Genomic DNA, 16,321 nt, shown 5'->3' with positions numbered 1-16,321 from the left:
TCTATATGGATTACATTTTCTTGTAATACAAGGCATTTCGGGCATGCTCTAACAAGCATCTCTAGATATTCATCATTTATCATTTCAAGTCGTTTTCCATTTATGTTTTGAGACAGATATGCAGCGTTTTTAGATTTTGTATATAAATTATGTGTTGCCTATCGTTTTCTTTTAGCTCACTTCTGTATTGGTTATGTGTTTTTAGGTTCTTTTCTTCATGGCTTTAATATGTGCTTTGCTTTTGGTTAAGCACGATGACGAGGGGGAGGAGTTTATAGAGCGCATATCAAAACGCCTTCATGCCTTGAGCTATCACATGAGATGATGATCGTGTTATTAAACTTAAGGACTTATTTTGTTGTAATTTCCATTTCCATCTCAAATAAATTTTGTGTTTGCTGATTTTGTTGTTCAGTTCAAACGAGAACACAAGATTTGGCGTTTTTAGTCCAACTAGGTCGTTCATATCTTTTGGTCATTGCAGTTGAACTATGGAGCTATTTGAGTTTTTATTCTTTTGTCGAATGTTCAATGTCAACTACGTGACTCGTCACTTCCACTTTCACGACGTCAAATTCAACTACGTGACACAGCCGCGGGGTCTACCACCAAGAACTGAAGCTTAAGAACCTCCACCTCGATGAGGACGGCAACTTGAAGGTCACCGCTATCGGAGTCAGTGCTTTCTCAGCACACTTGAAGCAGGGTCTCACCTTTGTCGCGGACCCCTTCGATTTGACTTCTTCTTTTCTGATTATTATGGCTGGAACTTTGAAAAGAAGAACTTATTTTTGCATTTACCAAACATTTTACACTGGAGATTTTACAAAAAGTTAAAGCAATCCCAAACCCGTACTGGGCTTAGGCAACAAAGCCTACATATCCAAAGGGAATAGACAAATTCAAAATGATATGGCACTCAGGCAAAAAGACCCATTCAGCCAAAAGGATCCTTCGGCTTCTGACTCATCATCACTTTCATTTAACTCAAACTGATTATAACTTTATTCACTGGCTTCTGAGTCATCATCACTTTCCTTTGCTTTATTCTTATAACTTGATCCACTGGGAGCTCTGGTAATGATTGAAGCCGCTTGCACCCAATTAAGCTTAGTCTATGCAACTGAGAAGCTTGTTTGATGCTTGCAGGTATGCTCCTGATCGTGCTTCTACTTAGATCCAAATCTTGCAATGAGGTTGAGCCAACGAGACCATCAGGGATTTCTGATATGCGGGTGCCATGGAGGTCTAGAACTTTCAAAGATAGCAAATGAATAGAGCCAGACGGAAATTCTTTGAGTTCGTGACAGCAACAAAATCTGAGAGTTTTAAGGTTGGTTAAACGGGACAACATTAAGGTTCCTGCACATATCAAGATCTAATGTTTCAAGCCCAATTAGATTTCCAATAGACGAAGGGAGCTCCTTGACCGCTGTCTTTTTCAAACTAAGAAAGTTCAGATGTTCCATTGGCTCCAAGATTTGAGGGAATTCCTAAAATGCAGAGCAACCTTCGAGATTAAGTGTGCCAAGAGATTTCAACTTATAGATGCTCTCTGGGATACTTGAAAGCCTTGTGCAAAGTTGTAGTTGAATGCTTGTTAGAGCAGGGAGAAACTCGATTGATGAGTGTAGCTCTTTAACCTCTATTCCACATAAATTTAAAGACTTCAAATGTTCCATTGGCTCCAAGATCTCTGGGAAGTATTCAAGGTTAGAGCACCCAGAGAGATTGAGTTCCTTTAGAGATTTCAACTTACAATGCCCTTTGGGATACTTGATAGCCTTTTGCAAACATGTAGTTGAATTCTTGTTAGAGCAGGGAGAAACTCGATTGATGAGTGTAGCTCTTTAAGCTCTGTTCCATTTAAATTTAAAGCCTTCAAATGTTCCATTGGCTCCAAGATCTCTGGGAAGTATTCAAGGTTAGAGCACCCAGAGAGATTGAGTTCCTTTAGAGATTTCAACTAACAAATGCTCTTTGGGATACTTGATAGCCTTTTGCAAACATGTAGTTGAATGCTTGTTAGAGCAGGGAGAAACTCGATTGATGAGTGTAGCTCTTTAACCTCTGTTCCATTTAAATTTAAAGCCTTCAAATGTTCCATTGGCTCCAAGATCTCTGGGAAGTATTCAAGCAGCATGAAGATGGCTGGTAATACCAAGGCGGGAGTCCTCACCTCTGAAACTGATGAACACATCATACTTTCCCTGATGAGGGGGGATATCAACATCTTCAGCATCACCAGCTGCAGGATCAACAGCAGTAGACGACGACGAAGATGAAAATGTTAACGATCTGCAGCACATCTGCAAGAGAGTAATGATGCACTCCATCTGAGTGCAAGATAATAATATATCAAAGAAAGAGAATGAAGCGAGTGCTTGATACTATATCGAAGAAAGAGAATGGATATATCAGAATGAATGAGATTTGCTAAGTTGCAATTGAGAAGAGAATCCAATTAAGCAAATCAAGACAGAGAGAGCTTGAAAGTGGGAAGCAAGCAAGAGAAGAGAGAGCAGTAGCCCGCAGAGACTAAATCAGATTTTAGTTCAGCAATTGTACTAGTTGACTTTACTGACTTGACTACTTACCCAGCTCATTCACCTTACCTTCCTAGAACAAAAATTTGTTCCGGATCTCTTCAACTAAAACCATCAAATTAAATGATTTGGATTGATTTGAATTTTTGAAATTTGATACAACGAATAAAATAGAAATTCTTTTAAAAGTTATAATTAGATCAAATTTTAAAGTCACATATCACTTAATTGAGTGATTTTGATGGAAGAGAAGGAAATGATCTCTTCCCCAAAAATTTAAAGCGTTCAGACACATTGAAAAAGACGGATGAAGGGCACATCATCACATGGCAATGGCTTCATCAGTTCACACCTTTTATTAATATAGCTGATTACTCACAAGAGACGCAACTCACCAATCACTGTGCATGGTAGCGGCAAACACAGTAGCCAATAGGCTCCCCTTCATGGCCTTACGCGCTTTGTGTACAAATTTAACTTTGATGCTGCATCCACTGATTTCATATTTCATCAGCAAATGCAATTTAATTTCTACAAGGACTAAACTAAGTTGAAAATGTACACGATGAAGAATTGAAATATAAAACTTTATTAATCGAAACTACATAACTGCCAAGAAGGCTATATACATTAAAGGAACTACATTTTGACTGACTTGTTATTCAATGAGTTACAAAGCAACCTATTCATAGAGAAAACGAATTCAAACCCTAATCTCTAACGGACAAGTAATCATAAACTTAATAGGCAAAAAAACCTAATCCTTGGCCCACAAGAAAACCCTGTTAAAATAACAATAATACTAAAAGTAATTTTCCAACAACTCACACCAGCACGTCACGTCATGTCGTGACCGTAACATCTAAGTGACATACTTACTAATGCATTATTAGTCTAGGATTTCATGGTGGCAATACTAGGTGTAAGTAAGTCTTCAATTGAAGATAAAACCAATCTAATGCATTTGAATTTTTAAATCAACGAGCGCAATCGCTTGAAATAGAGAACGCCCACCTCCAAATCGGTTTTGGTCGAGTCTGATTTTGAAAAGCAAGGTCCTCTCCATTCAATAGACATGTTTTCAGGAGTCATCGACCCAATAAAGGAAGAGTAAAGTGAAGAAAGAGAGAGATCAGGGGGAGGCTGTCAGTGTGAGGAGATGAGTTGGTTGGGTTATGGCTGCTGGTCTTCCAAGCTGTTTTTGTTTTTTGGTCGAAATGATTTTTGTTTTTTGATATAAGCAATATTGGAGGAGAAGGAAATTAGACATGTTCATAGAAGCAATATTTGAGTATAATAATTTGTATTTGATTTTCACAGCTTCTTGGTTATGTTACCAAATTATATTTATATATATTAAAACATAAATTAAAAAAACACTGTTCATTAATAGTGAAAGAACGGACATACCCTCGGGTTTCTTCTTTGTATAACGACTGTTTCATATTTTCTACAGGTAAACGTCAATTTTGCCCTTCCCGGCCACGCGTCTTTCATCGTTTCTTTCTTCCTCTGCTTCCACCGTATCGTTTTAAGTTTACCTTTAATAAAGAAATTATCTTGTCTGGAAGGTGGGGAAAGGAAAGAGAAGAGGGATAGTGGCTGGAGTATTTTGTTTTCATTCTAAAAAGGCAGATGTGGCTAGAAGAAATAAAGGTTTGTGGGTTGGGAGAAGGAGGAAAACGCCACCCTGTGCCTTTTTTCACCATCTACTTTTTCTGCACGTAGACAGAACAAGTGCAGCTTTCCAATTGTGATGAAGAAATATTCTGGTACCCTTAGTGTTCTGATTTTTTTTTAGAGAGTTTTAACAAAAAATTCACAGTACTGTACACTTTAACGAAAAATCATACTTTTACATTAAAAAGTCAATCCTGATACTATTCACTTTACCCTTTATTTTATCCTTATCATTAAAACTCAAAGTTTTCAAACTATTTTTATTCGTTTTTCTTTTTTTCTTAAGCAGGACAAAATATGAAAAATAAAAAAAGGGAGAAAATGATGGATAAAAATAGGAAATCGAAAGCAAAAGGGCATCCGTCTACCACCACCAAAGAGGTGCAGAGCCATGTACGAATGTCGATGTTAAATAAAGAAGTTTTGTCGTGGAAGGTGATGACTGGGGTCCAGGCTTTACTTATCATCCCACCCACCACCAAAATCCACCACTATCACCAATTCACCATGGTCCATGACTGATATCCAACGAACGATTTGAATAACGTTAAGGTCATTTTCAATCGATGGTTGATCAGAGAATTTGCTTTAGTCCTCTGGTCTTTTAATATATTAATATTTTAATAACCAGTACAGAGCCCATTTGCCTCCGTCTCCAACCGAGGGCCAAGGGACCATATGGCTCGTTTTAGACCTGTCACAAAAAACCGTCTCCAACCGAGGACCAAGGGGCCAAACATAATTTATTATTTAAAAACTACAACGTAAATTCAAATTGTTTAATGTTTTTTCATGTTACCTAATTTAATTTAATATTGTATAATGGCTTAGGAAGTTATAGGAAAAAATATGAAACAAATTTTGTGAAATAGAAGATATAGGAAAAAAAATATAATTTAAAAAAAATCTGAAACAAATTTTATGACATAAAAGTTATAGGAAAAAAATAGAATTTAAAATAAAATGAAACGAATTTTGTGAAATAGAAGTTATAGGAAACAATGGAATTTAAAAAAAAAATATGAAACAAATTTTGTAAAATAAAAGTTATAGGAAAAAGATAAAATTTAAAAAAAAATATATGAAAAATAGAAGTTATAGGAAAATTTTGTAAATAAAAAATAATAGGGTAAAGTACAAAAAACTATTTCAACTATTGGGGTCACGGCAGTTTCATACCTCATCTTTTAAAATTGACAATGTCATACCGCATCTTACGAATTTACGACAATGTCATACATCCGTCAATTTTTCTATTAGTTTTTCTGTTAAGTGCTGATGTGGCAAGAGACAGGAACCACTCACTAATCCAGCTGGATTAAAAAATAATTAAATATTAAAAAAATTAAAAATAAAAAAACAAAACAAAAAAAAAATTTTATTGGTGCGGGGACCCTTTCCCCTCTCCTTCTTCTTCTTCCTCCTTCTTCTGGGTTCTTTTTTATTTTTTATTTTGGGACCACTATGTTGCCATTGATAGATGATATTGATTGATATGTTTCCTGTTTTCTTGAGATTCTTTGTGATCTCTGATTTTTTTGTATAATTAAATCATTCATTTTATGTATTTCTTATATAGCAATTATACTTGTAAATCAAGCTATTATACTCATGTAATTCAATGATAATTCACCCTCAAGACCATCGAGGTATTTAGCTACTTACCTACCAAAGCATGTTGTCTTGCGTGTGAGGTCCAATGACTACAAGTGCTCTACGTCATCCGATTTGTGTCGTACACGTGTTAGGCTTGTAAATTCATCACATGTTAGGGGGCGTATTGAAAGTATCAATCCCACGTCGGGAAAACAAAAGACCTTGCATGCACTTATAAGTCATTTGGCTACTCCTCATATTGCCATTGGTTTTATTGTGAAATCTCAACTTTCTTTGTCCACAAGCTAGTGATAAGTCAGACCATGACATTGTTTCCATTTGAATGGCTTGGCTTGAATGCATTAAAGGTTTCAACGTTTTGCGACTTTCTTGCTTGATTGGTTACATTCATCTATAATCAACCACTCGTTCCACTTCATTCTCTTTTTTAATTATACTCACAAACCGTATCAGGTTATTAGCTTGTGCGTTGGGAGGAACAGCGAAAGACATGGAGTGTATCATGACTCTGTTGTCTATGTGCCGCAGATCATTAACATTTACTTCTTCTTCATCTTCTGCCACTGCTGCCGATGCTGACGCTGGTGGTGATGTTGATATCTCTCCTCATCGGGAAAAGTATGATGTGTTTATAAGTTTCAGAGGCGAGGACACCCGACTTGGAATTACCAGCCATCTTCACGAAGCCTTACTTCGGAAGAAAATTGAAACCTACATAGATTACTGGCTTGTGAGGGGAGAAGAAATTGGACCTTCCCTGCGAAAAGCGATCGAGAAATCTAAGATTTCGGTGATCATATTCTCACAAAACTATGCTTCTTCCACATGGTGTCTGGATGAACTTGTACATATACTAAGATGCAAGGAAGCATATGGCCAACTGGTTATACCCGTCTTCTATGACATCAGTCCATCAGATGTACAAAAACAACAGGGGAGCTATGCAGTTGCATTTGCTCAACTTGAAAAACGTTTCAAGAACAGTATCGACAAGGTGCACAAGTGGAGGGCTGCTTTGACAACTATAGCCAATTTATCTGGGTTTGATAATTCAAACAAAACTGGGTAATTAAGTAACTCCATAATTTGTATAAATTTTTTTCTACTTGTTATCATTTGATTCATACAAAATTAGTTTAGGCATACTTATTACTAACTATTGTTTGTCCTTCATAATCATATTATACTTGCCAGGACAGAAGCCGATTTAGTCAAGAAAGTGGTTGACGATATTTGGAACAAATTGATTCGTGAATCATCATGTGATTTAAAGGGCCTGGTTGGAATTGAAAGACGCATTGAGCAAATAGAATCTTTGTTATGCATTCATTCACCAGACGCTTGCATCACTGTAGGAATTTGGGGGATGGGTGGTATTGGGAAGACCACCCTTTCTGAAACTGTATTTCACAGACTTTCTTCCAAATTCGAAGCCAGTTGTTTTCTTAGAAATGTTAGGGAGAACTCAGAACAAACAGATGGACTATATCGCTTGCAAAATAAACTTCTAAAAGAGATATTAAAGGAAGAAGGTTTATCCATAGGGTCAACTTTTGTTAGGGAAAGCCTCAGTCGTACAAAGGTCCTCATTGTTCTTGATGATGTGAGTGATTCAATGCAAATTGAACATTTAGCTGGCATTCGTCTTCAGTATGGCACTGGAAGTAGAATCATTATCACTAGTAGAGATAGGAGCACACTTAGGCAAACTGTTGAAGAGGATAAGATCTACAAGGTTGAGGGATTAAAACCGGATGATGCTCTTCAGCTTTTCTGTTCGCGTGCTTTCAAGAATAACAGTACTCGTAGAACAGATTATAAGGAGTTGGCAGAAAAGGCGGTGGATTATGTTGGAGGCATTCCTTTAGCTCTTGTACTTTTGGGGTCCTCATTCCTAAATTGTAAGAGCAAAGAAGAATGGGAAGATGAATTGAACAAATTGAAACAATTTCCCAATGAAAATATCCAGAGAGTGTTGAGACTAAGTTATGATGGATTGGGAAGAAATGAGAAGGAGATATTTTTGGACATAGCTTGTTTTCATAAAGGGAAGCATGTGGATTATGTAAAAAAAATGTTAGCTATTCGTGGATTCTTTGCAGGGGCTGGAATTAGAGTTCTCGTTGATATGTCTCTTATATCAATTCATTCAACAAAGAAAACCATAGAGATGCATGATTTGCTTCAAGAAATTGGAAGCACAATTGTTCATGAACAATGTATTGAAGATCCCGCTAAACGTAATAGGTTGTTCAATGATGTCGATATCTATCATCTACTAAAAAGTAACACGGTAAGGGCCAAATGAATTCAATTTCCTGTTCTTTTTATTTCCTTTTTTAAGTAAAAACAAATAGAGAAACTTTAGATGAAAACACACCAAAGAAAAGCTCATTTATATAAAGACGTCAGATTACTACAAATTTAATTATTAATTGAATTTTGTTGTACATGCATTTAAACTTCACTCTTATTGTCAGGGAACTCCGATTGTTCAAGCCATATTGGTTAACTGGTTTAAGATTGAAGAGCAAACATTGAAACGTGCAAACTTCAAAGTGATGTCTAACCTAATGATGCTAATTGTTGTTAACTCTGAAAAGTTTGGCACTTACTGGAAATTAACCACTTCTCTTGATCTTCCCAATTGTCTTCGTTATCTTTACTGGCGTGGATATCCTTTGAAATCTTTGCCGTTAAATTTTTCTCCTGAAAATCTAGTTGAGCTTCATATGCCTGAAAGCCAAGTTAAGGAGGAGCTTTGGAATGAACCCCAGGTATAAATATACTTATTTTTGTTCTTGTAAAGAATGCAGTGTAGGAAGTCTTGCTTATTAATTCTCTGTAGTTTTCTTTACTTTTTTTACAGAGACTTGTGAACTTAGAAGTGATCAATCTAAAATACTCTAAATATCTAACAGAAGTTCCGAATCTCTCTTGGAGTCTAAAAATTGTGGACATAAATCTTTGTGGCTGTGAAAGTTTGGTTGAAATTCCCTGGTGCTTTCAACGTCTCCACAAACTTACTCATCTTGATCTTGCAAGATGCACAAGTCTTAAGTATCTTCCAGAGATGCCAGAGAATATTGAAATCTTAGATTTATATCGTAGTGGTATACAGGAATTGCCTGAATCAGTTTGGTCTCACGAAAAAATTTCTTACATGGATATAACAGATTGTAGAGACCTCAAGAAACTTCCAAGCAACAGGTGTAAGCTGAAAGTCTCTGGTTGTTTTGATCTACAGGGCTGCACATCTCTTGGCCAGGTTTCTGAGCTTCCCAGGGATATAAGTAAATTATCATTGGTTGGTTGCAAGAGCCTTGTGAGTCTCCCAACCAACATTTGTAAGTTGAAATATCTCAGGGAACTCGATCTCTCTAGCTGCTCTAAACTTGAAAACTTCCCAGAGATCTTAGAGCCGATGGAATATTTGGAATATCTTTGTTTAAGTCGAACAGCTGTTCTAGAGCTACACTCATCAATCGAATTTCTCCCTGCTCTCAAAAACATTCAACTAAGAGACTGCAAAAGGCTTTCAAGTATCCCGAGGAGCATTTGTAACTTGAAATCTCTTGAGAGACTTGATCTCACTGGTTGCTCTGCTTTTTACGAATTCCCTCCAGTCTTGGAGCCAATGGAACATCTGAACTTTCTTAGTTTGAAAGAGACAGCGCTCGAAAAACTTCCTTCGTCTATTGGAAGTCTGATTGGGCTTGAAACATTAGATCTTGATATGTGCAAGAACCTTAACGTTGTCCCAAGAAGCATCTACAGTTTAACCAACCTTAAAACTCTCAGTTTTCGTGACTGTCGAGGACTCAAAGAGTTGCCATCCGGTTCTGTTGGTTTGCTCTCTTTGGAAGTTCTTGACCTCCGTCGCACCCGCATATTAGAAATCCCTGATGGTCTCGTTGGCTCAATCTCATTGCAAGATTTAATTTTGAGTGAAACCAGGATCAGGAGCATACCTGCAGGCATCAGACAAGCTTCTCGGTTGCATAGACTAAGCGTAATTGGGTGCAAGCGGCTTCAATCATTACCAGAGCTCCCAGTGGTATGTGACCTTGAAGCACATGGATGCACGTCGCTGAGTACAGTGTCAAGTTCATGGACAGCACTCATACAAGGTTGGGATAAATACGACTCTTTTGGGAAACTCGATTTTTCTGATTGCCGAAAATTGGATCATAATGCAAGGAGCAACATAATGGATGAAGCACATATTAGAATTATGCGAGTGGCAACTGAGCCATTAAAGAACCCTTATGGGAACCCTTGTGTTAGCATTGTATGTCCTGGAAAAGAAATTCCAAATTGGTTCAGCTTCGGCTATCAAAGTGAGGGATCTTCAGTTCATATCAAGCTTCCTCCAGATTGGTTTCGAACAGGTTTATCAGGTTTCGCTCTCTCTGTCGTTGTTTCTTGTGTTTCCAACTGCCAGGGAGACTTAAGGGTAAGAGCTAGTTTCAATGTTAAATTACTGGGTGAAAGCCATGAACTGTTCACTTCTTTATTCTACATCCCAATTCGGAGATTGAATGGCTACTGTTACGACCGACATCACGTGTATGTGTGGAATAAGGCCTTTATAAGTGAAGAGGTAGCAAAAAAATGCTCCCCTGATGTTTACAAACTTGCCAATGAGGCCTCTGTTGAGTTCTACCTGCCAAAGTTTTACGAACAACACACTCCCGGTGCGAAGGTGGAAAAGTGTGGTATATGCCCGTTTTATGTTGAAGATGCTGAGAAATTCAAAGTTGATCATGTCTTCGTATCAGGGGAACCAAAAATACCAGAAGAAACAAGACAGGATGAAAATTTGGAAGCTTGTGGATCAAGTTACGAGAACAAAGCAAATGAAAGTGATGACGAGTCATTAGCCAGTGAATCAAGTTATGATCAGTTGGAAGCAAATGAGAGTGATGATGGTCAGAGGCCTAGTCTTTTTTGACGACTGGTGTTGCTGGAGATCACTTGGACATTAGTTCTGTCCTACACGGATTACTTTTAGCTTTGTACTATTATAAATATCAATGAACGGTAGGCTCGCTCAGTCATTGAGTTGAGATCACAAACTTTTTTATTATCTTTCACTTTTTTAGGTTTTTGTTTTCTTCTCTTTTTTGTTTTTTTTTTTTTTTTTTTTTTTTTTGGCCTGACATATATCGATATAAAACTGAAGAGTACTCATATACAGCAGTCAACAAGTTCAATGTGATACCAGTTTCTCTTCCGGACTGGGCCGACTGGGTCTTTGATTTTATGCCAACTCGTGGTGGTTGCTTTATTAGGAATAGCAGTCCTGCCAGAATGGATTTCCGTTGGTTTTGCTTGGGTAATTATTTAGCGATTCTTTCATCCTTGGCAACCCCTGAAGAATCCATGGCAATAATGGATCTCATAGAATCACGATGGGAGGAATTGGCAGGAGTAATGCCACTAAAGGTTTGTTATCCAGCAATAGAAAATCATGAACGGAAGATTGTAACAGGCTGCGTTTCCAAAAATACTAGATGGAACTACCACAACGGAGGCTCTTGGCCAGGTATGCTTTCACACTATATTCTCCTCTGCACAAACTCATAACGTAAATGCTGACTGTTTATCCGAACCATCCCGACCAATATGTCAAATAACAATGGAGTGGTAAAAAAAAGAAAAACGCCTCCTCTCCTCCCCATCCTCCTTCCACTCCCTTGATCATGAGTTATTAGCGATAGACTGAGATAAAAAAGGTAGTATTTTTTCTGTTTTTAAAGGGTGATTACTGTGACACAGACACACCTGCCTATACTTCTTAGTGCTTACCCTGATAATTAAATGATGCGGTAATGATAAGTTATATTTGGTGCCATTTTTGTTTTCTGGCCAAGTAACATGTTGTCGTTGTGGTCTGTACATTGCTCTTATGGCTTCACTGCTGCATCCATCAAGACCGGGCAGCCTGATTGCTAGACGTGCCATTGAACTTGCCGAGAGCAGATTGCTGAAAGACATCTGGCCTGAGTACTGTGATCGATGGGCGGAGCTACACCCACGACTAAGGTGGGCTGTAGCAAGGAAGCTTTAGTTTAAACTCTTGCCAATAGTCTATGTATTAACCTACTTTAACCTATTATACTTTTATATAGTCCACCCAGTACTATTAAAAATGATAATTTAATATGTAATTAATGAAGATTTTTAAAGTAAAAAAATGAAATTGTATTACCTGTTATGTTAGTTTGGATTATTATTTCAGATTTTAGAGTATTATATTCATGTATCACTATATAATTTTATGTAGGAACAAAAAAATTATGTTACTTTATAGTAATTATTTTAGCCAGCCCACCCATGAAAAAAATCTTGGCTTCGCGTTTTCTTGGTCGTTACCTGATTAGTTGCAGGATACTTGGTCGCTAAGATGATGTTGGAAAATCCATCTCATTTGGGTATGACAGCGCTCGAGGATGACAAACAGACGAAACCGGTAATGAGGAGATCAAATTCATGGACTTGCTAATTCAATCGTGGTCAACCTATGACCTAATTGGCACAAGGGTTTGGTTTAGGGGTTAGGGGCGTTGATGGGGGACCAAGAATTTGATGAAGTAGTACCTTCTTACTTCTTTAATTTTAAATAAGTTACTTGTTCGTAGTAGTATGCTTGGAGAATGTCCTTTCCCTAGTGCAAAACCTTTGGGTTTATTTTTTTTATTTTTTTATTTTTTTGGTCGTAGGTTTTTTCTCCATCCGTGTCTGATTGTGATGGATTCCATATTATGTCATTACTGCCTTGTAGAGGTGCGATTTGATGCCATGGACTTTTCCCTGACAAAGACTTGAGCCACATAAGCACTTTTGGCCACGGAAGAACTGTTGAGTGGATCATGTTGCTGCCTGCTTTTGAGTTTGGAGTTGTTATTTTCCATTTCAAGTCTGATCACAAGGGGAACTAGGAATTTGGTCCACCAAGTGCAATATTGAACGTAATGGATGAACAACATCACAATGTCAAGGTGGCATATTGTGATTGGTGTATCACATATGTTTGTTCCTTATTTGGTAATTCCTGTTGTCAACTTAGAGATTTAAAAAGGACATAGCTTAGCAAATTTAAGTTTTGATTGGATTGGTTTATAATCAAATACAATTTTTTTTCTTTATTTGGTTACAAATGAGGGTTTCGAATCTTGCATCTCTAGTCTACTTCTACGATCACCATACTCATGCTCACCGCTGAGCTAAATAAATTTTTGTCGTTTAGAGATTTTAACTCTTTCCTTCCTCTTGTTAGACCAACTCTAGGGCTCAAAGTCAAATTACCCCTCAAAATTTCTCCCCAAACCCACTCCAACCCAAGGGGAAATTTTGGGCTAAATGCTAAATGCTAAGAGCAACTCCAGCACTGGAGCCCTCCCCCCAGGCAATGTACTATTCAATCCACCTAATGAACAGTAACTGCCCTTAATGAACAGTAAATAGCCCTGTCAATAGCATTTGCATCTCCACCGTTACACTTCAATAGCCCTGGCAATAGGCAATAAACCAATGCCAAATTCCCCCCAAAATTTAGCCCAGAAATTGGAGTGGACTACACCCAATATTTATCGGAATTTTATTTTTTTTTAGAGCAACTCCAGCGTTGGAGCCCTCCCCCCTGGCAATACACTATTCAATCCACCTAATGAACAGTAACTGCCCTTAATGAACAGTAAGTAGCCCTGGCAATAGAATTTGCATCTCCACCGTTACACTTCAATAGCCCTGGCAATAGGCAATAAAATATTAGTATTTTATTTATTTATAAAATAATACAAAATAATTTTAATTGTAATATCGGATAAGATTTTTAATCGTTATCGCTGCGCCACGTGTCATTATCCGAAATATTATTAAATAATACAAACAATAAATAATAAATTATGTAGGTAACAAATAAATAATACAAACAAATAATTATAATGTAAATTTGGGTATGAAATAAATAATATATTGTTACTTGATCCGAGTAATTTTCCCCACTTCGAATATTACTACTAGCTTGTGCCAAGGCGTCTCTCCACGTATTAAACGATTGGCTAAGTAATTTCCAACGACTGGACATCGATTCTTTGGTTCTTTTCCCACCAATTTTCTCAAGAAAATTGGTATGAATAAGACTCCACATTTCTCCCAACTGCATCTCATTAGCCGTAAGCGAACTATGAGTAACTTCAATCCAGCTAGCACACAACGCAACATCTTCAATAAGCAACCAATTCGTACCTGCACCAGTGGTCATTTTGTTGAAAAAAAAGGATTCAAACTTTGAGACAAAAAAAGGAATGTGATTGAAAGTAGTTGAGAAAATATGAAATTGTTGTGTAAGGTAGATGATAATGAGAAGGTATTTATAGAAAAGTAAAAACAATTTTTTTTACAATTTTTTTTCAGATTTTTCAGATTTTTTTTTGAATTTTTTTGAATTTTTTACAATTTTTTTTAAATTTTTATTCAATTAATTAATCTCTGCCGTTGGATATAAAAAAATTTGAATTCCAACACTCCAGATTGTGCCACGTGTCACAACGGTAACTTTTCAGATTTTTAAAACTATTTTTTCTTTTATTTTTTTATTTATAAAGCATTTTAATATCCACCGTTGATCTCAGATCGAACGGTGGATATTAAATCTGACCTTTTTTTTTTTTTTTTTACCGTTGAGATTGAACGGTCTAAATAAAGTGACCGTTGAGATCTAACGCACCGTGGGACGCCACGTGGCTTCCCAACGGTAACTGACAGAATTTTTTTTCTTCTGATTTTTGTGTCGGCGACTCGCCCCCACGCGCGCGGGTGGGGTGCACGCGCCTGACACAAAAAAATTTAAATATTGCGCTGACGCCACCCTGGCGTCAGCCTTACGTCACCCCCACCTCGGGCTCTAGGGCTGGCAATCCCCCACGGGCCAGGAGCTCAGGCCTCCCCCTTCCATCGGGCTGGGCTACGCTGGACCTAATCCCCTGGCCCTTGGGCCCTTGGTTTCTCCCCTGTCCCCCGAGCAAAACCCAACGCTTGGCTTGCTCTTAGATTAAAATGTTCATAAAATTAATTTACGATAGTCTACATATTTATTTATTTTTTAAAAAAATTAATTTAACAAAAAAAATAGCATAAGTTCATTATTTAATAATCCCGGGCTAAAATTTTAGGTTATAACGGTTGGAGCAGAAAAGTTGTTTCTGGGCTAAAAAGTTTGGCTTTTAGCCCAACCATTGGAGATGGTCTTAGGGCTGGGTTCGATTGGCAAATTGTGTCAAATTTTTGGTGCCACCTACTAGCCACATATAAATAATTACCAAAAATTAGTTACCGTTAGGCAACCGTCTTCTTGCGGTTGCCAAAAATCGGTTCAGCCAAAATTATTGGTTGGTTCTATTGGTAAATGGCACAACCGATGATTTGCAAATAAGCTGCAAAAACAACAACTCAAGACTATGCACTGATCCGTACACAACAAACTAGAAAAGAGAAAAAGAAGTTGCTGCTTCAATTTTTCAATTGTAAGCCAACATAATCATGACTTAACAAATTAAAATGAAAATCAAATCGAAACTTAATAAGCCAACAACAATATCAACAAACATAATTCAAATAGTTATAAGTTCACAAACTCAAAAGCTTAACTAACATGATTGTTTAAATTCAATTGTAGCAACTAATGCATAAACAAAAAACTCAAAACTCAAAAGTATGGTTCTGGTTATAAGATTCCCTTATTATAATCGCAAAACAAATAACTTGTTGTTTTTATAAAGCAACATCACTGAAGTAGCAGTAACCAATGCATGTGAAATCTTTCATCAATCAATTCAATTCAATTAAAATGTTACATAAAAAAAAAAGTATGATTAGAATAAGAAGTAAATAGAAAAAAAAAAAAAAGGAAATTGTTATTAGCACTCCAAAAATCTCATTTGGCACTCCAAACTTTCTATAATTAGAAAGAAAAATGCATTTGTGAGGAGTGTAGAATGAGATTTTTAGAGTCCTAATAATAGTTTCCCAAAAAAATAAAAAAATAAAAAAAAATAAAATAATATATATATATATTGGCAGCTATGGCATACTTTCAGTATACATAATCCAATACCAAAGTTATACCATTAATTATCAGTTCGGAATAATGCCAACCGATTATGAAAAAATGCCAAAACTATACCATACCATTATGAACCGACCAGTATGGTTCGGTTGGTAAATTGGTTTATGGAAAAAATTTCCCACCCCTACCTCTTGTTATGTTATCAAATATAAATATTGTACAATATACATTTTTGATAGATTTCTTCTTATTGTCACTTGGTATTATAGTTTAGTGGTATTTTTTTTCACTTGTAGGTGAGAGGTCTTAGGTTCTATTTTCGCCAATGACGTATTTGAACCACATTATCATGGCTAGCCCAATGTGAGGCTTAGCCCACTTCGCCACCCCCTTAGTATATATAATA

General features: G+C 36.8%; 1 protein-coding gene, 1 long non-coding RNA gene and 1 pseudogene across 2 annotated transcripts; all 3 read left to right on the top strand.

Moving 5' to 3' along the window:
• Positions 1 to 5: 5 nt before the first annotated feature.
• Positions 6 to 11,916, top strand: LOC148693612 (putative alkaline/neutral invertase F; annotated as a pseudogene).
• On the top strand, positions 1,047 to 2,689 carry LOC148693613 (uncharacterized). Its single transcript, XR_015952375.1, has 2 exons — positions 1,047 to 1,333; positions 1,401 to 2,689. It is a non-coding gene; the product is annotated as an uncharacterized LOC148693613 (long non-coding RNA).
• Positions 6,310 to 10,890, top strand: LOC137729117 (disease resistance protein RML1B-like). Its single transcript, XM_068467948.2, has 4 exons — positions 6,310 to 6,908; positions 7,038 to 8,136; positions 8,324 to 8,620; positions 8,713 to 10,890. Exons 1-4 carry the CDS (start codon positions 6,334 to 6,336, stop codon positions 10,795 to 10,797), a joined length of 4,056 nt encoding a protein of 1,351 aa, XP_068324049.1. The 5' UTR covers positions 6,310 to 6,333; the 3' UTR covers positions 10,798 to 10,890.
• Positions 11,917 to 16,321: the final 4,405 nt, after the last annotated feature.

This window comes from Pyrus communis, chromosome 10 (assembly GCF_041283825.1).
Source record: "Pyrus communis isolate YQ-2024b chromosome 10, ASM4128382v1, whole genome shotgun sequence".
Classification (NCBI taxonomy): domain Eukaryota; kingdom Viridiplantae; phylum Streptophyta; class Magnoliopsida; order Rosales; family Rosaceae; genus Pyrus; species Pyrus communis.
The sequence above is the reverse complement of the archived record's forward strand: the minus strand, read 5'-3'. Positions and strand labels throughout refer to the sequence as shown.